This window comes from Xiphophorus hellerii, chromosome 20 (genome assembly GCF_003331165.1).
Source record: "Xiphophorus hellerii strain 12219 chromosome 20, Xiphophorus_hellerii-4.1, whole genome shotgun sequence".
In the NCBI taxonomy this organism is placed as follows: domain Eukaryota; kingdom Metazoa; phylum Chordata; class Actinopteri; order Cyprinodontiformes; family Poeciliidae; genus Xiphophorus; species Xiphophorus hellerii.
This window is the reverse complement of record NC_045691.1, coordinates 3,139,987-3,166,903: the sequence shown is the minus strand read 5'-3', so window position 1 is coordinate 3,166,903 and position 26,917 is coordinate 3,139,987. Positions and strand designations below refer to the sequence as shown.

Sequence of the window (26,917 nt, the reverse complement as noted above, 5' to 3'; positions counted from 1 at the left end):
TTTGTAGGTCAGAAAGTCTTTCAGACGTTTATTAATATTATTTTTGAGCCATCCAGATAATCAGGATCTCCTTAAGATTGTTGGAAGGAGAAAATTGGAACAAAAATCAGTTTGGAAGTTCTTAAATGTTGGTTCTTTCCAGGTACTCCAGCTTTCTCTGGACAAAGACAGTCTGTAGACACGATGTGTTGGTGAGTGGATGGTTGTTGGTCCTGTGTGTCTGTGTTGTCTGGTGACGGACTGTCGGCCGGTCCAGAGTAGACCCGCCTCTCGTCCAGTGACTGATGGACACGCGGTCATTGGTAAGTGGCGACAGATGGAGGACAGTGGACTTTGGCTCCAACTCTTAGGCGATTTTTCCTGAAATTTATCGGTATCGGTTTGGTTCTGTTTGTCCAAGAACAAAGACCCAACCCAGAGCTCAGTCTGAAGCACTGAGTACACCACCGTGTTCGTTTGTTGGAATGATGGTGTGAAGTTCTTTTCATCCGTCCTTCCTCCTTTTCCAGGGTGAATTTCTGCAGAACCGGGGTATTATCTCAGTGAAACGTTTCTGCATCATGTGTGACGAAGCTGCCGTGCTAACGTGTCTGTGATGGTTTTGTTTCCTCCTCCCTAAGCCCCCTCCCAAGCCATCACCCCAACTTATACAGCACACCCCCCATCCGTACAGCGAACCCCCTACAATAATCTGTTGCAACCTCCAGCAAAACACACCTGTCTTCTGATTTTCTGTTCTGTCAGTTTTTCATTTTTCTCTCCAAAAAAATCCTGTTTGGTTCCGTTTTGGTTCACATTCAGTTTTTACTCTTGTTTTTTTTAACATGTCTTTTATTTGACCCTCTAACCCTTCTCCATCCGACCCCCTCCTCCTGACCCCTGTGCTCCCTCCACCCTCCCTCCTCCACCTCCTTCCTCCAGTTTAGAGACCGCCAAATCCACCGCCCAGTCCTCCTCCATGTCGTCTCCCGTTGACCTGACCATGAGCTTCACCCAGCCCGCCCCCCCCGCCTCCGCCTCGTCCTCCTCCCCTTCCCCCCTGGCAGCGATGGGTGCTGCACTGCCCCACGCTCCGATCCTGGGCGCCCCCTACGCCCTTCCCCTCTCCAGCCTCCTGGGAGTGAAATCCATCCCCTACCTGGCACTGTCCACCCCTCCCGCCTCCGCAGCAGCAGCAGCGGCGGCGGCCGCCATCGGTGCGCCGGTGCTTCCGAGCTCGGTGCAGACGGCGGCGGTTCCCGTCCCGGCTCACGCGGCGGCCGCGCTGGCGTCCTACACGGCCAAGATCTCATCGTCCGCCAACGGGATGAAGAAGCCGGAGAGACAGAAGTTTTCTCCGTACTGATGAAGGAGGACGGCCGTCTCTGCGGTGGCTTCTGGGCTGCTCTTCAAACTGCCAGGGCCTCTGAACTCTGTCACTTCCTGTTTCCATCTCTCTCTCTTCCCCTCCTGACTGCTAGCAAAGATCACTGTGGGATTATTGGAAACATGCATGATTTATCTAAAATAATACCGATTCTGTGAAGCCAACAGTGATCAGTGAAGGTGAAGCGAAACCGTTTGGTGGCGTTGAGTCCGGTTCCGCCGGAGCGTAGCAGATTTAAAACGGTCGTCATAGTTTCAGAGTTAAACCAGCTGAACCTGCTGATCATCTTCACTGATGACAAGAAGGATCCTTTAAATCTGACAATCACCAAGTAGCTGCAGCGGTTACCTCTCAGGGTCAACGAGTCCGTCCCCCGCCTCTCCGTGGTTCATCCTGTAAATACACAACACCACCCTGATGTGCACCGTCACTGGAAAGAAACCATTCAAAGTCCGACCAGTATGAGGAAGAACCGGGTCAACATTCTGCTCTCCACTTTTAGCAAAGTCCAGTTTTAAACGAGGCGCTGACCATTATTTGATGCCGTTGCTTCATCCTGGGTTTAAATCCCAGCTGATCCACGTCAATCAGAGATGGTAACGTTTCTTCAGAGGTCTGAGTGTCTGGGCAAAGGGCCCGGCATGGTCGCTCCGAAGTCCAACTGTTTCTGGACGTTTCACGCGCACCCTTTACAGTCCACAGACCCACCGAGCCGAGCTCCTGTGAAACCCTCCCACTGCGCAGATTTCAAGGCTTACAGCCGTAAACAGACAGGAATGGATGTTACCAGTTCTCAAGTTCAGAGGAGGAAATAATGATTAACAAGATGTAAAACCTCATTTTATTTTCCTTGTTACTGGGGAGAAAATCAACAGAAACCATCAGAGGGACGTTTTCCCGCCACATCGGACCAGAACCGAGCAGCGGGAGTTCAGGGTTCTGGACTAACAGTTCCTCAAACTGTCCGTCCTGCTGGCTGAACAACCGGCTTCTGGAAGTTCAACAGAGCACAGACTTTTCCAGGGGTTGTGACAAGAAGAAGAAAAACAACGAAACGATTTTTGTTACTGCGACGTTGAGAATCGATTCCGTCAGTTCGGCTCGACCGTGCAGAGCCTTTAACTCCTTCATAATCATAAAACTGATCGTCACGAGATTCAAACTTTACCAAAAGCATAAAGGGTTAATCACAGTACCTTATTGTCACCACAAGGTGGCAGAAGAGTACCAAACTTTCTCCAAACTGCAGGAATAAAAGTAGCAAAGAAAGTTTCTGCCTTAAAACAGTTTGTTGATGCTTGAAGCAAATCCGCACCGCTTTCTGCCGGTTTGAACTTTTCCACTTACAAACACTTAATTTAACCAGTAAAATGTTATTCTCTCTTTAGTTGGTCCAATCATAAATGAGATGAATTACGTTTAATAAGCCAGCAGCCATGTTGGAGTTTGAGGTTGAGAAGCTTCATGTTCTGGCTTCAGGCAGCGACTTCTGAGCAAATCAACCGATTTGAGTTCAGGTTTTGTACGGAAGGCAAATCCTGTCCATGTTTTTATCGGCCGGCTCCACCCACTATCGTTTGGCAGCCATATTGAAAACTGAAACTGGAGGAAGTTGTTTAAGGGGGCTACATAAAATCAATATGAATTATCATCTTTTTATTTGTTTTATCAGCAGCTGTGGATGCAAAATGGTGGCTGATCTGGGACTTCAACAGTCTGCTCCTTTATTTCCTGTTTTCTACTGACAGCCATCACATATTCAGCATCCATGTCAGAATCTGCATCGTTTCATTTTCCAACAATCCCACACAGTAGAGCTTCTCTCTGGTTTCTCCTTCCTGGTTGGTTTCAGCAGCTCAGAGTCCGGAGGCGGCGGCTGCCTGCAGCCTGTAAAAGCCATAAAGACTTTCCAGCTCTCCTTCTGTCTGTCCTGCTCTGTGTCACACTGTATACTCCTATATTTATTATTAACCGTTATGAAATATTCCCTCAGAGTTTATATCACTGATCACTAACACTGAGCTGACTTTGTATACGACGTAAATGTACTTCCTGCTTCGTGTCTCGTTGGGTTTTATTGTAAAGATTTTTTAAGTCCTTTTTCTTTTGATTAATTCAAGTTGATTTAAATTATTTTTTAACTTATTAAGAGAAGTATTACAGCTATGGGATTATATGAAATTCTGTTTCCAATATGACTGTAAAACTGTATTATGTTTTTTAAGTGTGTGAACCAATTAACTTTTTCACTGTAACATTGATAATTGTCTAAGTTTGTGTTTCCACTCGTTTCATCCGACTGGATATCAGAACCGAACCCGAGAACGTTCTGAAAGCTTTCCTCTGATTCTGGACAGAACTAGAACAAGTAGAACTACGGCAACACAGCGACCCAAAATACTGAACAGCAAATAGATTCATTAGCAGTTATGAGGATTATTATGGATAAACAATAAACAAAACACAATAAATGGAATAATGAGATAAAGCTATATAGGTTCAGTCCATTTACCATAAATGAGATTTATGTTTATCTTCACAGAAGCAATTAAAAATGGCTGCTAATGACAACAAACGTGATTTTAACCTGAAGAGTGAAACTAAAAATTCCTGCTGAGCGAAGGCAGCAGGACAGAGCAGGTTCTGAAAGTACGGAAAAACAAAATGATCAAAACTTTGATCAAATATTAAAAAGCAGCTTTTCAATAGTTTGATAAATTGTCAGAATTCAGATTAAATGGAGACTCAAAACGAGTTTCATCCTGAAGTTGCAGTTTGGACTTTTACTTTCTAAACTTCCTAATAAAACGGAGATTCTTGCACAAACAGCAGCCAGATAAACGTCAGTAGAGAGAAACATCAATGCCAACAAGCTTTTATTAAAAAGATACAAATAAACCAGAAGCAACAGCTTTAATAAAACTTTCCATTAGATAATATTTAATGATCCAAAACACTTTGATATTATTCTACTTATTCTAGTTCTGTAGCAGATTTTCTCTGTTTTTGATTTTTTTTCTTTAATTTATTTGTTTTTCCGGATGAACTGAGGAACATTTCTGGATCCTCGCTGCTGCTGCATGTCTGCTTGGCCTCACTAACACACACACATACATGCGCACGCCTACACACACACACACACACACACACACCAGGCTGCAGCGTCTGGGGATCAAAGCAATACTGAGCAGCTTCAGGTTGAACTGGACGTGTTTCTGTTTGTATTAATAACTACTGATGATGATGATGATGATGATTAACAAGCTCACTTATTTTTATAAAGTCGCATCACTTCTTTCTTCTTCCTCCATCGTTTCTGTCGTTCCTCCTCCGTCTGCATGAGTCTGACTTGAATTGATGTCTATGCAAAAACAGTTCTGAGGTCCAGTTCAGGTGGACGCCGTCCGACCCGGTCTGGACCGGACCGGAACCGACCTGGTCTGGACCGGACCGATCCGGTCTGACCCGGACTGGACCGGACGTGTCGGTGGTTCTGCTTTCTTCCATCCATGCCATGTTCCAATAAACGAGCACTGAAAGAACCGGTTCCCCTCGTCTCTGTTTGTTCTGTTCAAAGTGTCCAGCTCTGACCGGCTCGGACCACAAACCCAAACCAAAAGGGGAACTCTGTCGTCATGGCAACGCTACCAGAGACAGACCCAGAGTTTCTGCTGAAGGAGAAGAGAAAATGTGAACATGTAATCCTCACTTAAAGCTAAATTTTGTAACTTTTAATTTTAAAAAAAAATATTTGTTGAAACTGTCACCATGTTGTGAAAGTATAATAACCAATCAGAGCCAGGAGGCGGGACTTAGTGCTGTCAATCACCCCACCCCCCTCTCTTTCTCTTTATGATGACAGATGAACAGTTTTCCTGTAAATGTAAGTTATCTGCCATTACCGCATTTATCAGCGACTACATGAGGTGATTGACAGCACTAAGCCCCTCCTCCTGGCTCTAATTGGTTGTTTTTCAGGCTGCAATAGCGGCTCAAAGAGGAGATTGATGTTTCCACAGATTATCTGTCTCATAATAAACTAAGACATGGAGACAGTTTTAACAAAAATGCAAACAAGAACATATTTTATAAAAAGCTACATGCTGCAGGTTTAATTAACATATGGATATGAATATTTTAATCGTTTTCAAAGATAAGAGAAACAAGAAATTAGGACACTTTGATTTTTATACAAAGAGCATTTTGTTGGCATTTATTACAGTATAAAATATAACTAATTAATTCACAGGATTGAAGAACAGAAAAATTAACATAACCCCCAGCTGCACATTTTAGTGTTTATATTTTATTTTTGTTCAGTTCCAACCAACCAACTCAAAACAGCAATAAAAGAAAATAAAGTGTTTAGCATCTTTTCATACTGATGTAAGTTGGCACGATACAAATAAAGATGATTTGACTTGACTGTCATATTTAAGCACAGAACTGTTGTCTAAAATTTCAGTTTTTGTAAATAGTTATGATGGGACACAGCAAATTCTTTCCCAATAAATCTCCATGTGTTAAAATCTCTTTTTCAGTTATTCTTATTTTCAACGATTGTTTGGCATTAGTGACCTTTTATTGAACATTAACTTGACAGGAAATAAAATGGCGAGCGACTGGAAATGGTGTGAAACCAGGAGTCCAGCGTGGCCCGCAGCCTGGGCTCAGGGCGCACCGGCGACCAACTGATGCACAACACTTATCATTATAGAGTTCTTCTTCTCTCCTCTGCTAAACTCGATAAATTCTTAGAATCAGCCAGAAATGAATGGCTTCAGTTCAAACCAAGTCAACAGAGCTGTGCATTTCATTTACCTTCAGGAAAAAGTTGAATATTTTTGGGGTTTTAGTAAAATCTGCCGTACTGTGGCTGAACTGTGGCTGCTTCTGTTACAGTGCTGATTATCACTCAGAGCTCTGCTGCCCTCTTGTGGTTAACATGCTAAGTTCTCACGTTTCTCTCTACTCTGCATCAACTCTAAAACCTTCACAAATTACACACAAAATCCCATTAATCACCCGTTTGAACAATCTGAGCTCTGCCTTACTGTTAGAACATTTTAGCAGCACCAGAACCTCTGATCGGGTCCAAACTAAAACTTTTGATCAGGCTCTAATTTTATTCTTTATGAAAACAAAGACTGAATCCTGGCAGGATTTAAATTTTCCTAGGAAGTGGAACAAAAATTGGTTACCGTCGCTTTAAAATCTTAATTGTGTTAATGTAATAGCACAGGTAGTGCTAGATTGGCTTCCTCAGTTTCAGCAACCGCTGCATTTTAAAAAATTACAGACAAATATTTTCAGTTTTTCTTCAAAATATTTCTTTAACAAATAATAAAACATGAGTGAATTAGCAGAAACATCTTCTAGTGATTTTCTTACTTCTATATTAAAATCTGTCATTTTCTGTTCAGAAGTTCCATTCTGGCTAAAAACTGAGGTGAACTAAATTTATATCAATTTTTTTCTTGTCATAAAAACCATTTTTTACTCAACCACATCTGTAGGTAACTGTAAAGTTCAGCATTTTCTCATTGAACTCACCAAAGTAAACCAGGCACAAATCAGGAAGCCCATGATTGGGTTGCATCACATCTGTTTTGGAAATCTGGGTGTGTTTAATGTAACAATTATGTTGAAATGTTAAATTTGACCTTAGATTAATTCTCCTTAGCCCAAAATATCCATAAACCAACACACTCCACTCTCCATCTTGTGCTGACAAGGCAATGAGTATCTATAATTCTTTTAATATATTTTTCAAATTTTGACAAAAATCAAAACAATCACAAAAAGTGCTAGTTTGTCTCATGATGTAACCGTTCCTTAAATGCCTAAGCTAACACCTGACCTTGCAAATATCAGATGGCAAACATCTGAATCACAAAAACAAAAGTTTTTTTGCAGTTAGAATGGACCACAACGTCCAGAATGTTAAATTGCACATATTTTCAGGAAATCTATGGAATATTCATAAATATGGTCAGATGTAAAAACCCAAGTACATTGTTTTAAAAAACCCAGTATGTGTGCTGCAGCTGCAAAGCCCCTTTGAGCTCGCAGGCTGTCAAACCTGCAGCTGCAATACCAGGTTTCATGTTGGCTCAGCATCTAATGAAATGTTCAAGGAACAAAGTATGAATATGCATACTTTGTATATTCATACAACGTCATACAGACATTGGCACAACACAAACACTTAAAATTGTTAGTAGGAAAATGGGTTTTAGAAACAACTTTGCAGTCTTTGAAGTGTTCCACATTAAGATGTCTTAATATTCACATGTGAACAGTTTCCGCTCCTGTATGAATCTTCATGTGGCTTTTTAAATTTGACTTGCTGTTAAATTTTTTCCCACAAACATCACAACTAAATGGTTTGTCTCCTGTGTGAATTCTCGTGTGGATTTTTAAATAAGATTTTTGTCGAAATGTTTTCCCACAAAAATCACAACCAAAAGGTTTCTCTCCTGTGTGGATTCTCATGTGAATGTTCAAACAGGGTTTTCGTCTAAATCTTTGTCCACAAAGCTCACAAGCAAATAGTTTTTCTCCTGTGTGGATTTTCATGTGATTATTGGAATCTGATTTATCACTAAATCTCTTTCCACAAATATCACAACTAAATGGTTTCTCTCCCGTGTGGACCCTCATGTGACTCTTGAAATGCGATTTATCTCTAAAGCTTTTTCCACAGACGTCACAACCAAATGGTTTTTCTCCCGTGTGGATTCTCATGTGCTTTTTTAAATGTGCTCTTTCGTTGCATCTTTGTCCACAAACATCACATCTGAAAGGTTGTTCTCCAGTGTGGATTCTCATGTGACTCTCTAGAACTGACTTGCGACTAAATCTTTTTCCACATGTTTGACAACAAAATGGGTTTTCACCTGTATGGATTCTCCTGTGGATATTCACAGCTGACTTGTGGCTAAATCTTTTCCCACAAAGATCACAGTTAAAAGGTTTCTCTCCTGTGTGGATTCTCATGTGTCTGTCTAAAATACACTTACGACTAAATCGCTCTCCACAAACATGACAACCAAATGGTTTGTCTCCCGTATGGTTTCCCATGTGAATGTTTAACACTGATTTATCACCAAATCGTTGTCCACAGATCTCACAGCAAAATGGTTTCTCTCCAGTGTGGACTCTCATGTGTCTTTTTAGATGTGATCTTTGGTTAAATCTTTGTTCACAAACATCACAGCTAAATGGTTTGTCTCCAGTGTGAATCCTCATGTGAGTGTTTAGAACCGATTTCTCACCAAATCTTTGTCCACAGAAGTCACAGCTGAATGGTTTCTCTCCGGTGTGGATTCTCATGTGACAGTCTAAACTAGACTTCCAACTAAAGGTCTGTCCACAGAGATGACACCCAAACGGTTTCTCCCCTGTGTGGAATCTCATGTGTCTGTTCAAGTTGGATTTTTGTATAAATCTTTGTCCACAAAGTTCACAACTAAATGGTTTCTCCCCTGTATGGATTCTCACGTGTATTTTTAGAAGATTTTCCCTCAGAAAGCTCTTGCCACATTCATTACAGCTAAAACATTTCAGATCCATTTGGGATTCCCTTGTTGATTTCAAATTCTTCTTCATTGTATATTTTTTGTTAACCAAACACCTTAAAGAAAAGTTTTCCAGCTGAGAATCAGGACCGTTCAAATTTCCCTCATTATCCTCACTGACATCTGTGTCTGAAGAGCTTCTATCTGCATTACAATCCAGGTTCCTCCAGTCCTCTTCCTCAGTTTCTAACTTCCCCAGGTCAACTGAATAGCTGACTGGAAGATCTGCGTCCCCTGTTTGCTGTGAGGAAACAGGTTTTTCTTCCTCGTCTTCCTCAGTCTTCCTGATGACTGTGGTTACTGGAAACCAGCTGGCATCAGTCTCCTCCTTCATACTGGGCCAGGGTTCCTCCTGCTCCTCCTTTATCTGGAGCGACTCTGGATCCGGCAAGTCCACACCAGGACTCCGTCCTTCAGGAAGCTCTTCCTTAACCAGCAGCATCTGCTGAAAGTCTGCAGGTAACAGTGGAAGATCATAATCTGCTATACAGAAAAATGCATAAATAAAATTATGGCTCTATGATCATAAAATGTTTTCTGAAATATGGGGAAGTTAATAGTGTTTTTCTGAAGAGTCACATTAGTTTTCTTGTTGAGAGAAATTTATTTTTGAAGGAACAGGGTTAAAATGGCTCTTTGGTTTGTAGAGATGGCTGACCCCTGGAGAAAGCAATAATTTAAAAAAAAGAATAACAGTCTTCCAATTCAGTTGGAATCAGCTTCAGGCCGACAGGATCAAATGGCATCCAAACTGTGAAACAGGCATTTAGTGTAGCAAGACTGTAAAAAGAAGAGGCTGTTGAAGGAACGTCTGCAGCACAGCTTCCTAACCGTTGCAGCAATTACTAAATTAAGTCATATTATTTAATGACGTATATGGATACTGAGTTATCTAACAGCTGCAGCCATAGTTAGGCCTGTCACGATAGCAAATTTTGCTGAGCGATTAATTGTCTCAAAAAATTATTGCGATAAACGATAATATTGTCTGAAGACCTTTTTACACTGATTTAATGGAAATGACGTAATAATGCATGCAATTTCCTGTCAAAGATAAATACACTTTATTTTCAATAGAATATTTAACACTTGAGCTGATAAACTAAATAAACAAAACAACCAAAAACAAAATGGATTCTCAGTCTCCATTAACAAAAAATGTACTTGATAAAAACTAAACAGCATAAAGCCAAAGTGGAAATAAATACTGCATTCAACCCAAATAGTGCAGATTATGAAGTCTGTATATTATGTTGCCCTTCAGTAATAATTAGATTTAAATAGAGAAGAGGGGCACATCGACTACCTGATGCAATATTTCACACTACATGATTTTTTGCTCCTACTTTTTCCCCATACAACAATCTTACACCTTTGGTCTTCCTAAGATTGTGCGGTGTGTTACGGTAGATCGTCGTTGCCGCTCCGATCTAAATCAGGGATTTTCCCCGACTGGGATCTTAACGCAGCCTGTTGAAAGTGACAGGCAGCCAATCAGAAAGCGCGGATTCTCCTCTGTGTTTTCTGAGGGGAAATTACGGAGGGGAATCCCAAACAGCTGAAACGGCGCAACCCGAAGTCCAGCCGACGTGGAAACAACATTAATGTTTATTCAACATGCAAAGAATATAGAAATGACAAGGGGAGGAGTTGGAGCGAAATTGCTACCGCAGTTGATAAACCCGGTAACTTTTCAGCTGTTCTTCGTTAACGTGACGTAAATAGGTTCTAATGATTTTCATTCAGTCAGGACTTTACGCTGACACTAGCCACATGCATTGCAGGTAGATTGTAGTAAAGCATTGATTAATACCTGGTTTTAAAATTAGTTAACTGGACTTGTAGCCATTGTTTTGTGCCCATTGTTGGACACCACACGGCAGGAACGAACCCGATCGAACCGTTATAGCTAGGATTTCTGTCGGCTAATGTGTGGTCTGTCAGGTTTTGAAAATGGGCCGACAATCGACCGACAGCTCTAAGATCCTGTCGTGTGCGCTGGGCTTTACACTGAGGAAATGAGGAAGGGAGGAGTCAGTGGAGAGCACCGGAGTTGAGCCTTTTTTCATTCGGTGTCATCAACAGAAAGAGAAAAAGGTCGGGAGAGACGATAATGCCGATAATTGAAATGACTTCGATAGTTTTAATTTATCGTACGATTAATCGATTTATCGTTTATCGCGACAGGCCTAGCCATAGTTGTTGCATGATGTTAGGAAATTGTATTATTATTGGTAAAAGCCTAAAAAACAAAGATTCACTGCAATCATATAATTCTGGCCAGCAGCCAAACCTTTTGCACCTTATTCTGACAAGAACCAATCAACTCCATTGTCTAAATCACAGGCGTCCAGAATGTGAAGTCGTGTGGGATTTTTTTGTACCCAAAAATGTAGAAAACCAAAACTTAAAAAGCTTTTATCTCATTTCTCTGTGACAAGAAAAGCCATTGGTTTGCTAATTAATTCGGCTTTGATTGCAAAGAAATGTTAGTTTCAATTAGGATGCAAATGTGACCTCAGGCCACTTTTATTACCCATCGCAGTACAATTGACCGGTAATCAGCACAGAAAGCAGAGACCGTTTCAGACCTGGCTGGTACTGGGTCTGAATGCCTGAAATCTGTTTTCTTCCCTTCACCAACAGCCTGCAAACAGTGTTTCCCAACAGAGAACACACACAGTGAGGGGCATATTGCTATGATCTGCACTGAATGCAGACAGGATTGATTTGAAACAGAATTTTAATTTGACAACAGAAATCTATTCGCTAATCAGGATTATAACAAAGTTGCATTTTAACTGGGATGGGCGCAGATACCTATACTTTAGAAAAATATGTGGTTTCAACCAGTTAATCTATCGCACCGTTACCTACAGATTACCGCATGCTAGCTGGCTAGGCTACAAACAGAATCACTGGTTCGGTTTATGTTCTTAATGAACTAAATAAATCCTTCATATACCTTAAATTAACTGTAACCAATCCTTCATATATTTGAAATGAGACTTTAAATATACAAACCGAGTCTCTGCAGCCGATCTTCGGGGTTGGAAACAGCCTCCATTTCGTGTTTCTGTTTTCATTGATGTCTCTGTTCCAGTTGGGCTTCAGTTCGTTTCACTTCTGCCCGGAAGTCACAAACTTTCCATCTTCCTGTGTCGTTTTCTCTCCCGGCTCCGGTTAGAAAACAAAAAACCCCAAAAACACAAACCACGGCGCTTCCACAGCCGCTGTGGTGTTGATGGAGTCTGTCTAGTAAACATTTTCTTCTTCTGTTGGTTTATACCGAACGAAGCGTCACCGCCACCTACTGGCCCGCGGTGAGCATGACTGGAAACATGTCGGTCCACAAACCTGTTTCTCTGAGCAAAATATCTTAATATAGTTATTATCCATGTATTGGTTAGTAGCAGTCATTTATTCTGGAATTCTTATATTACAAGGAGATTTTGGAACAAATGTAATAACTATAATTTGTAATGTTAATTCTGGATTTTCACTGATATGAGCATTTCTTTTTTTAATGAAAAGAATACAAACACCGACAGAAGACTGGCATTAATCTAATTACTATGTTCAGCTACACCCCTGCCATACTTTATTACATTGTGTTGTGTTCCTCACTTCATTTGTATTTGTAGGTTTTCTCAATAGCAAAAAAAAAAGGTTTCTCTTAGCTAATAAAAAAATAGCTGACTTTTTCACAGCTAACCATTTAGAGTAATGGCTAAATTCACTCTTTCCTGTAATTTACTGTTAAAAAGCAGAGGAAGGTTTAATTACATTTATGTCAGTGACATTTTATAAGAGATACTTAGAAGGTTTTTTGCACATTTTAGTAAAAAACACCAACTTGAATAAATGCTAGTCTATTCTACCATTTCTAGTTAATCTGCTAGTAAATAAACATTTGAAAAAGTATTTAAGTCACACACTTTTAAAATGAGATCTCTAATTTGTACACCACTTTCACTGTTCTAATATTTTTAAACTGTAGATATTTTGCTGGAAGTACTTTGCATCAATTTTACACAAATTATTTTAAGTATTGAGTTTGTGAAATAGAAAGACTTTTTTCCCCACCAACAGTTGAACTAAAGTAAACCACACTAAAGGTCTAGTTATAATTATAGACACCTGCTGTTTTACCGTACTATATTTACCAATTACATCTAAAAAATTATGTAATATTTGGAAAAAGTGTCAGTCATTTAAAATAACTGAATGTGGACACAATTTCATAATTTTTACAAAGTAAATCAGATGTTATGATCAGTCAGTTCAAACATTTCCTGGCTACTTTCTCGACCCAAATCCCACATCTGTCAATGAGTGAGCAGAAAAAGTTTTATTCCCAAGTTGCTGCATGTTTATATGTACCGGAAAAGAAGAAGACATGGCTTAAAAAAATAATAAATACAATAAAAATATTCATAGTATTGATTGATTCCCAGCAGAGTAACTGGTCACCATAATGTGTCGTAATAATAGCGACGCACCAATGGTGCCAATGGACACCGCAGTCTCAAACATCGGAGGAAATTCCTTTGAGAACATCAGAGCTGCTGTTTGATCACTCAGTTCTCCATCGGTAAGATTTTTGCTTTATCCTCTGTGATGTAGAGAGGAAACATCCTGTCAGTGAAGGTGTGTGTGAAGGTGTGTATGTGTGTGTTAGTATCCAGTCCAGATTCACTCTGATCCTCTGGAGTTTCTTCCAGATGAATATCTTCCTCTGGACAGACTCTTCTAACACACCAAGTGCCCAGTATTCACCGTCTCCAGAGACACTGAAGAGACTCCAGTTAGTCTCTTCAGAGTCAGACTAACTGGAGATGATCTGTGTTTTAAACAGATAATCTCCAGTTTCCTGTTTAAAACACAGAGTTTAAATCTGACCAATAAGGTTTCATTTGCAGTTTGAGTTCTTCATGTTGAGGACATCAGAGCTGATGTTTGCTCACTGAGATCTTCATCGGTAGAATTTTGAGAGGATCTTCAGTGTTGAAGAAAGGAAACATCCTGTCAGTGAAGGTGTGTGTGAAGGTGTGTATGTGTGTGTTTGTGTCCAGATCAGAGAACGACAGCTTCCCTCCGTCCCAGTTCAGATTCACTCTGATCCTCTGGAGTTTCTTCTGGACTGAGAGAAATGTGAGAGGAGCAGGTGGAGACCATGCTGAATATTTACCTTTATAGAACTGCATAACCAACAATCCAGACTCTACCTTCCCCTTCCACTCGACAGACTCAGCTAACACACCAAGTTCCCAGTCTTCACTGTCTCCAACATCGACATCCCAGCTGTGGTTCCCTGAGTTAAAACCCTCAGAGCTCAGAACAGACCACGCGTAACCAAACCTCTCTGGATTATCAGGAAGCTGCTGTTCATCTCCTAAAGTCAAACCGGTCAGATCATCAGACAGCATGAGTTTTGGATTTGCCGTGTTTGGGTCCAGAACCAGAGGAGTGTAGGTCACCATGTTCTTCATGTTGCTCCAGATGTTGAAGGCCAGGTTGCCCAGATGTTTGGCCTGGTCTATCAGAGCTCCTGAGGGCAGCTGTGGATCCTCCAGCAGGGGGCAGCGCTGGACTCTTTCCACTGCAGCCTTGTAGTTGTGCAGGAATGAGACGTCTTCAGCTCTCAGCTCCTCCTCTGTGGCTCTGACTGTGTCTGAAAGAGCTGCTATCTCTCTGCTCAGAGCCTCCATCTTCTCCTTCATCATCCCTCTCTTCTGCTCCTCTTCCTCCCTCAGTGCAGCCAGCCTGGCCTCCTCTTCCTCTGCTAGAAACTGATGAAGCTTCTCAAACTGCTCAACAATCTGCCTCTCTGTGTGTCGGGCCTGGACCTTCATGTGTTCTGCTGTCTGATCAAACTCCTCTTTAACTTCCTTCTTAAGCTCCAGTTTCTTCTTCAAAGGTTTCAGAGTTTCCTGAAGTTTCTTCTTGTGTTGCTGAGCAGCTTCATCAATAGGCCTGAATCTGTGGTTGGTGTGTTTTTCTGAATCTCTGCAGACTAGACAAACTGGCTGCTGATGGTCCAGACAGAAGAGTTTGAGTTTCTCAGAGTGCAGACTGCAGAGATCCTCTGAAGCATTTTGGATTTTTTGCTGTAAGAATGATTCACAGAGTCTCTTCAGAGTCAGACTAACTGGAGGATCTTCTCTGTCAGATCTTTTCCTACAAACAGGACATGAAAGTCCAGGTCTTGCTCTCCAGGAGTTCTTCAGACATTCCTTACAGAAACTGTGACTGCATGACAGAACAACCGGGTCAACAAAGATGTCCTGGCAGACCGGACAGCAGAGATCCTCCTCTGATCTGGAAGCCATTTTGTTTCCTGGTGAACCTGAAATAGCAGCAGAGAATATAATTAAACAATGATCAAACTTGTTATGATTCTACCATCCTTCCTGACCACTCACATCTTCTGGGTCTAATCTGCTCTGCATCCCCACAACCAAACATGGTGAAGCAGCATTCAGCTTCTATGTACCACAAATCTGGAACATACATCCAGAAAACTGCAAAACAACCGAAAGAGTGTTTTGCCGAACAGACCTAAACCTAAACAGGTTTGGCTTCTAAATACTAAAAATCCCACTTGTTTAGAGTTTTTTTTTATTCACAATAACTGTCTGGAACATTGAAAAAAAACAAACAATACCAGATAACTTTATTTCAGTGTTTTTATGAGTCCTGAGTATTTATAAGATGGGTTCCTTCCGTCCAGCTCCAACGTTGCCGTGAAAGACTTAGAATGTCACTGACTAATTCCTGGAGGAAACATTTAGCAAAATCTTAGATAGCGAGTCTAACATTTCGTTGCTACATGGAGAGAAAGGCATCCACGAGGACAGCTAAGCGGGGTCCTTCATCAGCAACATCTGCAGCTGATAAAGCTACATTTCTGTTAGCTACTAGCTAACAGAAATTATCCACCGGGTTACATTAAAGGGGTTCTTCCGTAACGCAGGAAATCAGATTCTGGTTCTTTACTCACTTGAACCTAAAGTTCTGATCCGTCTTCAGTCTGCGAACCTCTCCGTTATTCCAGATCTTCTGAGTATCTTTGGAAAATCTCCAGCTTCCTTCTTCTTTCTGTTTATTGGTGATAACTTGGCGCATTACTGCCACCACCTGGTATGGAGTGTGGACAACAGCGTCACTTCAGGTTTAGATCCTAAGAAATGTGTCAGTTTACGAGAACATGGCCTGACAACTTTTACTGTTTGGGTTAAATCAAAGTAAACGGAATGAAACTGGTTTCAGTCTTCACTTTTCAGACAGGAAATAATAGGATATTATAGAAGTAATAGGATATTATAGATCTGCCTGTGCTTCCTCTTTACTTTCAATGTTATTTTCTGCTTTATTACATAATTTTTCACTAGTTAAATCAGATGTTATCAGCACTTGAGTTGTCTTTTTACCGTTTTTTATTTAAATCTACTTTCTTGTTTCCTCTCTCCAGCTCTGTTTAGGACAGCAGTACCTCGCACAGACCACGCCCAATTCACACGTCTGTCAATGACTGATCAGAAAAAGCTTTATTCCTCTATTTAGTACATAGATATGTATGAATTGTTCTTCTATACAGTACTGTTACAAAAGAAGAAGACAAGGCTGAAGAAATGCAAATATTCATAGTATTGACTGCCAGTAGAGAAGTTGGTCACTATTAAGTGTCAATCAGAGGGACAATCTGGTGGAAGAAACTTTCTTTGTGACGCCACCCAGAAGCTAAAAGTCTAAGCTGCTTGTGTCCAGCATGTGTGGGGTCTGCAGAGATGTTGACGTCAGACACATACAAAGACTGGATGAAGGAATGGTCAGGTTGATTGGTCGTTGCAGGATTTCTGCCATGGCTGTTGTTCCTGGCAAAAAGTAAGATGTTCTGGATGGAAACACGCTCCACCTGAGCTCCCAAAGGGTTTACTGTAACTAACCACCTCCTCCATCCAAAACCAGCAAAATGTGTCCTTTATCTCTTCATCTACATTCTTAGTGTCTTCCCGTTTACATATCTCTGGTCCATGTTCAGTCAGACATTGAACGGCACACAAAGCAACTGCTGGATCTGAATCACAGTTTTCCCATCCCCACCCTCAGTTTGACTGGCTAGAAGACCCGTCTGGTGGTTGGGACTGAAAGCTGCGCCTCAGTTATATCAAGAGAAATGTTTGCTAAAGCAAATTCACATACACTTTATTAATCCCAAAAGGAAATGAAATGTTGTTGTAGTTAGTTAATTCAGGTTCTTCCAAGAGTTACTGAAGATGGTGAAGGCTGTTGGTAGGAAAGCTCTTGTAGCAGTCTGTGTTACAGCGAATGTGAAGAAGTCTCTGACTGAAGATCCTGTTTTCTCATCCTGCAGAGGATGGTCAGGGTTGTCCATATTTCTGGGTGAACCAGACATTTCTGTCTAATGGTTACAGTACGGCGGACATCCAGGACGGTGCCAGAGTGCCATCAGCTCCGTATTTCTCCATGTCACCTCAGTCTGGTACAGGCAGGCTGTTCATCACAGCAATGAGTGGATGGGCTCAGGGTTTCTTCAAAATGTTCTCAGATAAAACAGAAACTATAATTTCTGCTACTGGTCCAGAGAGCAGTAGATGGTCCTGAATACACTTCTGAGTTCCTAGCCAAGTGCGAACCATGTAGACCAGTTAGGTCTCCAGAGATCTGTCCATACAGCATTCAAGAACCAGAACAAAACAAAGTGAGGCACCTTTTGGTTTCTATGCTCCTCAGATCTGGACCAAACTGCCTGAAAACCTGACATGCCTATACTCTTAGGCATCTGACATATTGAGTTCTCCGTTTAATCAAACCTTGATGAATGTATTTTAGATGTTTACCCTTGGATTTCTTGCCAAGCATTTTGAAATGTTTTCTGGGTGATGGTATGAGACAAACTGATCCTGCAGAGTCAGTGCCAGTCTAAGCTTCACATCATCCACTTTATGTCACATTCAGTTTCTGGCTTACGAAGCAGATCTGAAGCTGAGCTGAAAACAACCAGATGATCAGTCAGATCACCTCCAGTTTCCTGTCTAAAACCAGAGTTTAAATCTCATCAAGGTTTAACTTGGACAGAGATGCTGTTTTTTCACTGAGATCTCCATGGATAGGATTTTGACGTTGGCAGAGACAAAACATGGAAACATCCTGTCAGTGAAGGTGTGTGTGAAGGTGTGTATGTGTGTGTTAGTATCCAGATCAGAGAACGACAGCTTTCCTCCGTCCCAGTCCAGATTCACTCTGATCCTCTGGACTTTCTTCTGGACTGGTAGATCTGAGAGACAAGCTGCTGTAATCCGTGCTGAATATTTACCTTTATAGAACTGTATAACCCAAAATCCAGACTGTATCTTCCCCTTCCTCTGGGCAGACTCTACTAACACACCCAGCAACCAATACTGACTGTCTCCAATATCGACATCCCAGCTGTGGTTCCCTGAGTTAAAGCCCTCAGAGCCGAGGACGGACCACTCTGGTCCAAACCTCTCTGGATTATCAGGAAGCTGCTGTTTCTCTCCAAACGTCCCACTGGTCAAATCGTCAGACAGGAAGAGTCTTGACCCAGCCGTGTTTGGGTCCAGAACCAGAGGAGTGTAGGTCACCATGTTCTTCATGTTGCTCCAGATGTTGAAGGCCAGGTTGCCCAGATGTTTGGCCTGGTCTATCAGAGCTCCTGAGGGCAGCTGTGGATCCTCCAGCAGGGGGCAGCGCTGGACTCTTTCCACTGCAACCTTGTAGTTGTGCAGGAATGAGACGTCTGCAGCTCTCAGCTCCTCCTCTGTGGCTCTGACTGTGTCTGAAAGAGCTGCTATCTCTCTGCTCAGAGCCTCCATCTTCTCCTTCATCATCCCTCTCTTCTGCTCCTTTTCCTCCCTCAGTGCAGCCAGCCTGGCCTCCTCTTCCTCTGCTAGAAACTGATGAAGCTTCTTAAACTGCTCAACAATCTGCCTCTCTGTGTGTCGGGCCTGGACCTTCATGTGTTCTGCTGTCTGATCAAACTTTTCTTTAACTTTCTTCTTCAGCTCCAGTTTCTTCTTCAAAGGTTTCAGAGTTTCCTGAAGTTTCTTCTTGTGTTGCTGAGCAGCTTCATCAATAGGCCTGAATCTGTGGTTGGTGTGTTTTTCTGAATCTCTGCAGACGAGACAAACTGGCTGCTGATGGTCCAGACAGAAGAGTTTGAGTTTCTCAGAGTGCAGACTGCAGAGACTCTCTGAAGCATTTTGGATTTTTTGCTGTAAGAATGATTCACAGAGTCTCTTCAGAGTCAGACTAACTGGAGGATCTTCTCTGTCAGATCTTTTCCTACAAACAGGACATGAACGTCCAGGTCTTGCTCTCCAGGAGTTCTTCAGACATTCCTTACAGAAACTGTGACTGCATGACAGAACAACCGGGTCAACAAAGATGTCCTGGCAGACCGGACAGCAGAGATCCTCCTCTGATCTGGAAGCCATTTTGTCTCTGAGTGAAGCTGAAACAGCAGCAGAGAAAATGTTTAAAGAAGGGCATTTGTGAATAAAAAATGACCAAGAATGAATATAATTTGACTGTTCATCCCTTGTTGGAAGACCAGATCTTAAAGTTAAATAGATTTCTCATACAAATATTTGTAAAATAATTATTTTGTTTTATCAATAGCCATCTGTTGTTCCACATTGGGACTGAATGGTGAAAAATATTGCTTAAGAATAAATGTATTTTATTTTACAACTCAATAATTTAGAAAAAAAGAATCTTACTAGGAAAATTATACCAGAGATTTCCATATTTTGTTTTAATGACATTTGCAACCACTTGAGCTTGAGTCACTGGATCAAAATCAATCATATTTGATCTCTCCTCCTATCAAAATTTTACTACATAAATTTTTCTAATAAAATGCAGCTGTTTGTCCAAATGAATGAATGATTAATTAAATTAGCCATTTTCTTAAAAACCTTAGTTGTTCAGCGTGATAACCGACTTTACAGAGTAAGAAAAGACACATTTTCTATATTATGCTAAGTTTTTGCAGAGGAACCAAGCCTCCTCCTTAAAACACTAGGATGGCTAGGTTTTCGATTTCTCCCCAGACTGGCTGAAACAGGGCCACAAGACCCTGTCCAAACTGACGACTGATGGCTCAAATTAGCCTCCATTCATCCATTCTTCTATGCTTCTATTCTTCTATTGTACATGTGGTCGTTGACCGTCAGGCCAGAAGGTAGGAGTCTGAATAGTCCATGTTGGGGGTGGGTATCTATGATACCAACAGGAGATCAGATCTCCTGTAGGTAATGCTCTTCAGTCTAGTTTTGAAGCATACATGAAGTGTTTTTGGAGAGATGTGATCTTTTGCAGCTGATGTTGTGCTGCATTATCCAGTCTAAGTCTAAGTCGAAGTCTAAGTCTAAGTCTAAGGAACAATTGTGCAACTGTGAGATGCGTTGAGGCCATTACCAGGGTACTTAAGGGTACTTACAATCCATTCAGGCCATTTGGACAATCTCTAGACTGCATAGGAGTGTTGTCTACGTGGACTACCTTCGGCCGTTCTAGTGTTCTTTAAAAAAAATAGTAATAATAAAAATCCCCCACATTTTAAAGTTTTTGAAGTGACCAAATTGTATATGATGGAAGTGCATGAATGTTGTAATAACACAAAAACTCAATCTTCACAGCGATATGTTAACAGTTTAATTTAACACTTTCATCTTTTCTGCTTTTTTTCTCACACTATTTTGTTGGCGTAGTATTTCCGGTCTCAATTATTTGTATTTATTCTTTTTTTCCATGTCAAAATCCACTTTGTTGTTCTGATCTGGGGCTTTTCATACAGGTTTTAAAATATTTCATATAGATTTAAAGAAAATATTTGTTTTCGTTATTTTATCTTTTAAGATAATTTGTCTAAAATGTCAGCTGATAAAGTCTGTTTTTATATCTACGGCCAACAAAAATAACTGAACAAATAAAAAGTAAATAAAACCCACTGTCGTTTTTGTTAGCAAAAACAAATTAACAAAAAACACGAATAACCAAAAACCTGCTCTTAGCAACCAGGTCAGTTTAGCTTAGCTTGTATCTCCGAGTTAAAACTCGCAAAAAACTTCAGCAAACAAACTCAACCGTCCAGAGAAACAGCAGGACGAGCTGGACGTTAACCAACTAAAGCAGAGCCGCTCAGTTGTATTCAGACTACAACTTATAATCTTCACTAAAAGCTATAATAGCAACCGGACAACGGCAAAACTTTTAACAACAAACGTTCATAAATGAAGGCTACAAACCTCGACGCTCCTTCACCGCCAGTTTTTCTTTTTCTTGATGTTTTATTGGCAGTTGGCAAAAATCTAAACACGCCGTGTATCTTCTGCTTCTTCTTCTTTTTAAATTTTTCTTCTTCTTCTTCTTTTTATTTTTATGGCGGTTGGCAAACAACTTATAGGTGCTTTACCGCCACCTTCCGGATTGGAGTATGGATCAGACGTTTACCTATTATAATCTCCCCATAATGCCCGTTCTTCTTAGAAAACAAACAATACTGCTAAAATCTACATCCCTAGATGATCTCTGAAACAATTCCCTCATATCTAATTTATTTTTATTCCTACTTAAATCTCTAAGTAACACCTCTCTTTCCTGAACATATTTATTACATTATAAAAAAATATGTTGGACTGTTTCTAATTGTCCACAATAGTTACAACAACCTGTACTATGCTTATTAATTATTTTAAGAGTACTATTTAATCCTGTATGTCCAAATCTTATTCTAGATATAACATCTTCTTCTTTTTTAATTCTATTACATTTCCTTAATTCCCCAACTTTTTTTTGGATGCTATCATAAAACCTAGCATTGCCTCCTCTATCCCACTATTTTTGCCATTTCTTCTTGATATACATTTTAATAATAAACTTTACCTCATTTTTATTTATTTTACTCGCCGTCTAGCTTCTTCTTCTTCTTTTGAGTCTCAATGGCGGATGGCAAACCATCTTAAGATGCACCTACCGTGTGTGATAAATTCCCTCATGTCTGTGTTTTATAGTACAACTGCACTAATATTTGTACAAGGCAACACAAGCTGAAAATGTGCTATATAAATAAAATTACCTTTACCTTTAACTATTGGCTATTCAACCCGAATATGACTTTATACCGCAAATATGACCACGAATATGACGTGGAATTAGGTCTGAAAATAAATAATTATCCATGGAGAAAATTTAAATAAAAAAGTTAACATTTTCAAAAGAAAAATTTGTAATTTAGTCTTAAGTGGTAAGAAAACCACAATTTTCCAAGACTAAAGGTAAAAGGATTCAAGCGCATTAATTAATAGTAATTCAAGAAATATATCATATTAAAACTAAATTATTTTGTTATTATGGAGTCAGTCATTTTTATGGAAAAAACTCCAGACATTAGTTGGAAAATATCTTCTCTACAATCCGGATGAGTTTTTTATTTTAGATAGTTTAGATGTTTTGTCAGAATATCGAGGAAAATTACATTTCTTGTAATTCCTGACAGAGAATATCCACATTTTTCTGGTAAATGTGAAATTAATTTCTGAGTTTTTTAACAGAAATGTTTATTCTTCAGTGGATTATTTATTTTGTTTTACTGCAACAATGAGTTGCAGGTAATTTTTTTATCCATATTTTCCCTAATATTTTCCTCGATTTATTTTTATTTTATTAAGAAAAAAACTGTTTTTGAACAAAATGTCATTAATTTTGGACCAAATTAATGACATTTTCTTCATTAATTTAGTCCAAAACAATTTTTTGTAATAAAATTTTCAATTTTTTAACAGTACTTAAACATTTAGCAAATTTTGTACATTAAACAATCTGATTTGTTTTGGTTTTTTTTAAACTTCTGAGCTCATTCCTGAACTTTCAGTTTTACCTCCTAATACGTTAAATCACATGTCAAACTCACGGCTCATGGGCCAAATTCAGCCCGCCAGAAGTTTTTTTGTGGCCCTGTAGACTTGAGTTTTTAAATATTATCAAATCAAATCAGCAGTGTTGTCTGTATAATAACAGATTGCATGAAGATGAAAATACATTTCATATTTAATTTAAAGAGGAACTCAAACTGTCTGCCCCTAGTGGCATTGTTGCTCTTGATGTGTCTGAAAAAGAAAATGAGTTTAAAATCTCGACTTTAATTCATTCCAATTAGTTTCAAATGCAGAAATGAGGCTTCAGTTGTAAAAACTCTGGTTTTATTTCAGAAACATGTTCAGTTTTAAGATGAAACAATAAAACATCAAATATTCCTCTTTTTAAAATGCAAATCGTTAGTGACCATCATTCATCCTGATCTGCTCATATCTCTGACTCATTCCCATAAAAATGTCCAATTTGCTTCTTGAGTTTTTAATTTGCTGAAAGTTTTGGGGTCAAAAAGTTTTTTTCTGCTTCATAAATCTGCAGTTCGCTAATAAAACCAGAACAGATGGAAACACGGAGGCCCTGCTGGGAGTTTAAAAAACGATCCCGAACAAGCAAGACTCAAAACGGATCAACAGGAAGTTTCAACGTAGATGGGTAGAGTTTCTCTCCTGGTGCATGCTGGGAGAATGGACTGGAATGCTAAGAACACCAGAACACAGCGAGGAAGAGGAGGAACACCAAATAAAAACAGGAAAGGATTAGCTTCAAGTTTCCGGAAACATCTTGCGAGTTTCTGGGATGAATAAAACCGGATAAAGTAAGAAGCTTTTAGTGTCGTGTTTTCCAGCTTCCTGGAGCAAAACCAGTTTAAGTGTTTCTAAAGGTTCCTTCGGGCCGTCTTCATCCCGCCGGGTCGCTGAGGAACATGTAGTGTAACTGGCTGGAATTCTTTTAAACTGAACCAAACACTGAACAACATGGAGGAAGCCCTGGGAGTCAGTTAGTGTCGTTGACAATCACAATGACCATGTGCTCCTCCTCCAGATTACCCACAGTCCTCTTGGCCGCCTGCAGGAACTGCTGCGAGAACTCCCCGGGCGGGAAGGCGTACAGCATGGCGCCCGGGGCGCCCTCCTTAGCGGCCGGCAGGCTCACCACGCCCGCCGCCTCCTTGTTTCGCAGGTAGGTGACCAGGTGGCGCAGCAGGCGAACCTGCAGGCCCGGCTCCAGCCCCGGCGCCTGGCGGTCCACGGGCCCCTGCAGGGCCAGCAGGATGGCGAAGCCGTCCGGGCGGCCCAGCTTGATGCGGCGCGCCACTTCGTCCAGCCGGGCCTGGTCCATGCGCAGCCGCTGGGCGATCTTCAGCTGGCTGGGCTGGCTCTGCAGCTTCAGGCTGTCCTTCATCACCGTGTGGAAGTAGGCGGCGCCGCCCTCCAGCAGGAACAGGTCTGTGGGGAAGCTGCTGTTCTTCAGGGCGAAGAAGCCGCGCCACAGCCTGGACAGGGCGCCCTGGGCGAACTCTGACAGCGTGCTGGGGGAGGCCGGGGCGTCCGCGGCGGGCGAGGCGGCACCGGCCGCCTCGGCACGGTGGTGGTGGTTGTTCAGGTGGTCGCTGGAGGACCGCTTGCTGTGGTGGCGGCCGGCAGGAAGCTCTTCTTCGTTGGTGGCGGAGTGCCGTCCAGCGCCGCTGTCGGGGGAGTGGTCCCGCGGCTCCGTGGTGGAGTCGGGGGCGCGAACCCGCGCCCGGTCTGGGCTGGCATCAGGAGACACAGCCCCTCCTGGACCGCGAACCCGCGACCTCCCACGCTCCTTCTCCTCTGGCGGCTTGTCGGCGGACAGGCTGCGGCTCCTCCTGCGGGGCCGCCTCTCCTCCCGCTCCTTCAGCCACCGCTCCCGGCTCTTGCTGCGGCTCCGCGCCGCCCGTCCGCTCCGCCCGAAAGCCTCCACCCCTCCGGCTCGCCGCTCCAGGCTGCGTGTGGGGCTGCTGGGAAAGTCTCTCTCCAGCAGGCCTCGATCCCTAAGAGAGAGGAGGCTTTGGGGGGGCGGGGAACGCTCCCGGCCGCCCCGCAGCTCCCTCTCCAGGCTGCGGTGGCGGCTGTACGCCTCCCCCAGGAGGTCGTAGTGGGCGGAGAGAGCAATGGGAGGCTGGTACCCAGGAGGGAAGGGCCGGGAGGGGCTCTCCTCCACCTTGGCGAAGTCCACCCGGAGACGGTGCTCTGGGCCCCCCAGGGGGAAGCCCCTCATCTGGGTGCAGGCGGCCTGGGCGGCGTCCAGGCTTTCATACTGAATGTAGGCAAAGTTGTCCCCTTTCACATAGTCGATGTTCCTGATGCTGCCGAAGCGGTCAAACTCCCGGGCCAGGGCGGTCAGAGAGTTCCCAGGGCCCAGGCCGCCCACCCACAGCCGGGTGGTGGGATTCGCCTTGCCGTAGCCGATCTTTATGGGGTTCCCGCCGATCAGCCGGCCTTGCATGGCCACCTTGGCCCGGTGGGCCATGTCCAGGTTCTGGAACTTCACGAAGGCGTAAGCCCCGCCCTGGCCGCGGGCCGGGCGTTTGATCACCACATCCTCAATGATGCCATACTTATCAAAGCCCCGCCGGAGCTCCGCCTCCGTCACGTTCCCGTCCAGGTTCCCGATGAACAGGTTGCTGGTGGCTCTCTGGTCGTCCTCCGGCTTTAGGTCCTCCACCACGGGCATGGGGGGGAACCCGAAGGGTCTCCCCCTCTCATCCAGCATCCCGTAGTAATCCAGCAGCCGGTCCCGGTCCCGGGTCAGCGCCAGGCTCTCCAGGGCGTACTGCCGGGCCCGCAGCTCCCGCAGGCTGTTGACGGCGGGCCCGGGCGGGGACAGGGAGCGCTGCCGGTAGGGGTACGGCGCATGCAGCGGGAGGAACCCGACGTCCGGCGGGGTCACACTCCGCCTCCTCACGTACATGGGCTCTATCTTCAGCTGGCGCTCACCCAGAACCAGGCGGGATGACTTGGCGTGCCGGGCCTCCTTAGCGTCCTCCGGGTGGCGAAAATTCACGTAGGCGATCCGGCCCAGCTCCGGGGTGTGGGACAGCTTCACGCTCACGTCCCCGAACTTTTTGAATTCGTGGAACAGCGAGTCCTCCACGTCCTCGTCCGACACCTGCGAGCCCAGGTTGCTGATGAGCAGCGTCTTGTACTCCAGCGTCCCGGGCCTGGCGGCGGGCGGCTCGGCGGAGCGCAGCGGCGGGCGGCCGAGCAGGCTGAGTTCATGTCGGTGGTGGAGCTCCAGGGCGGCCGCCCGCTCCTCTCTGAGCCGCGGCTTCTCCCGCTCCCTGCTGCGGCTACGGCGGTGATAGCTCCGGCTCTCCGCCAGCAGCAGAGCCAGAGGCGGCGGGGGCAGCTCCTCTCTGCGGGCGCTCTCCCGCTCCCTTTCCCGTATCCGCTTAGCGATAGCTCGGGACGGGCTGCTCTCTCTCCCGGCCTGCCTCTTCATCTTTCACCGAAGGATGGAGCCCAAACTTTTCGGTGCCGTGCAGCGGGAATTCGGCGCTCGGAGCGGTTTCCTGGAGTGTTCGTGGAGACGAGGCGGCTGGGGACGGCTTCAGGGAGAGACGCGCTTCCAGGGCGGCCGCTGATTTTTGGCACATTTACGGTAGAAACGGTTAGAAACGATGGGAAACATTTCAGCATCACAGGAGCTGCACCAGGGCCGCCATCTTGGACAATAGGAATGTGCGCGTTCCCTGAGGAGGACGGAGGGCGCGGTGACGCAAAGGCAGCTGACGTCATGACGTTACGATTTAATTTCAAAACATTTGTCGATTGTGATTAGAAACTGACACATTTCTGCTAAATTTGAATGAAAAAAAACCTATCTTTGAATCTTTTGAGGAATCTTTCTGAAGAATCTTTTAAATTATATTAGACTTTGGTTGCGTCTTTAGCTGCCAAGAGCTGGGAAATGATTTCAGGCGCAGAATGAGTCAAGATTTAAAACTCTTATAGCAGTATATTTGAGATATAACTACATTTATCTAATTAAAAACCAAAATATTTTTCGTTTTAACGAGAAAGAT

The 26,917-nt window shown here is 42.9% G+C and overlaps 5 protein-coding genes across 6 annotated transcripts in view; 1 reads left to right on the top strand and 4 right to left on the bottom strand.

Moving 5' to 3' along the window:
* The window catches only part of pcbp4 (poly(rC) binding protein 4), an 82,717-nt gene extending 78,875 nt beyond the window's left edge, over nt 1–3,842 (top strand). The window contains exon 15 of one of the 2 annotated variants that reach the window (XM_032548406.1): nt 922–3,842. In XM_032548406.1, the coding sequence (XP_032404297.1) occupies nt 922–1,345 (424 nt within the window). In that variant the 3' untranslated portion in view covers nt 1,346–3,842. Of the gene's footprint in view, nt 1–620 lie in introns of both variants that reach the window. The other variant, XM_032548407.1, reaches the window with a different exon arrangement.
* A 1,721-nt stretch (nt 3,843–5,563) lies between these two features.
* On the bottom strand, nt 5,564–12,271 carry LOC116709750 (gastrula zinc finger protein XlCGF57.1-like). The gene is made up of 2 exons (XM_032548405.1): nt 11,971–12,271; nt 5,564–9,399 (listed from the first exon to the last, which is right to left on the bottom strand). Exons 1-2 carry the CDS (start codon nt 12,011–12,013, stop codon nt 7,655–7,657), a joined length of 1,788 nt encoding a protein of 595 aa, XP_032404296.1. The 5' UTR covers nt 12,014–12,271; the 3' UTR covers nt 5,564–7,654.
* A 1,006-nt stretch (nt 12,272–13,277) lies between these two features.
* On the bottom strand, nt 13,278–16,072 carry LOC116709753 (nuclear factor 7, brain-like). Its single transcript, XM_032548409.1, has 2 exons — nt 15,950–16,072; nt 13,278–15,295 (listed from the first exon to the last, which is right to left on the bottom strand). The coding sequence occupies exon 2, from the start codon at nt 15,276–15,278 to the stop codon at nt 13,893–13,895; it is 1,386 nt and encodes a 461-aa protein (XP_032404300.1). The 5' UTR covers nt 15,279–15,295; nt 15,950–16,072; the 3' UTR covers nt 13,278–13,892.
* Nucleotides 16,073–17,747: 1,675 nt separating this feature from the next.
* Nucleotides 17,748–21,471, bottom strand: LOC116709752 (nuclear factor 7, brain-like). Its single transcript, XM_032548408.1, has 2 exons — nt 21,243–21,471; nt 17,748–19,444 (listed from the first exon to the last, which is right to left on the bottom strand). The coding sequence occupies exon 2, from the start codon at nt 19,425–19,427 to the stop codon at nt 18,036–18,038; it is 1,392 nt and encodes a 463-aa protein (XP_032404299.1). The 5' UTR covers nt 19,428–19,444; nt 21,243–21,471; the 3' UTR covers nt 17,748–18,035.
* A 1,707-nt stretch (nt 21,472–23,178) lies between these two features.
* rbm15b (RNA binding motif protein 15B) lies at nt 23,179–26,867 on the bottom strand. Its single transcript, XM_032548404.1, has one exon. The coding sequence runs from the start codon at nt 26,332–26,334 to the stop codon at nt 23,863–23,865; it is 2,472 nt and encodes an 823-aa protein (XP_032404295.1). The 5' UTR covers nt 26,335–26,867; the 3' UTR covers nt 23,179–23,862.
* Nucleotides 26,868–26,917: the final 50 nt, after the last annotated feature.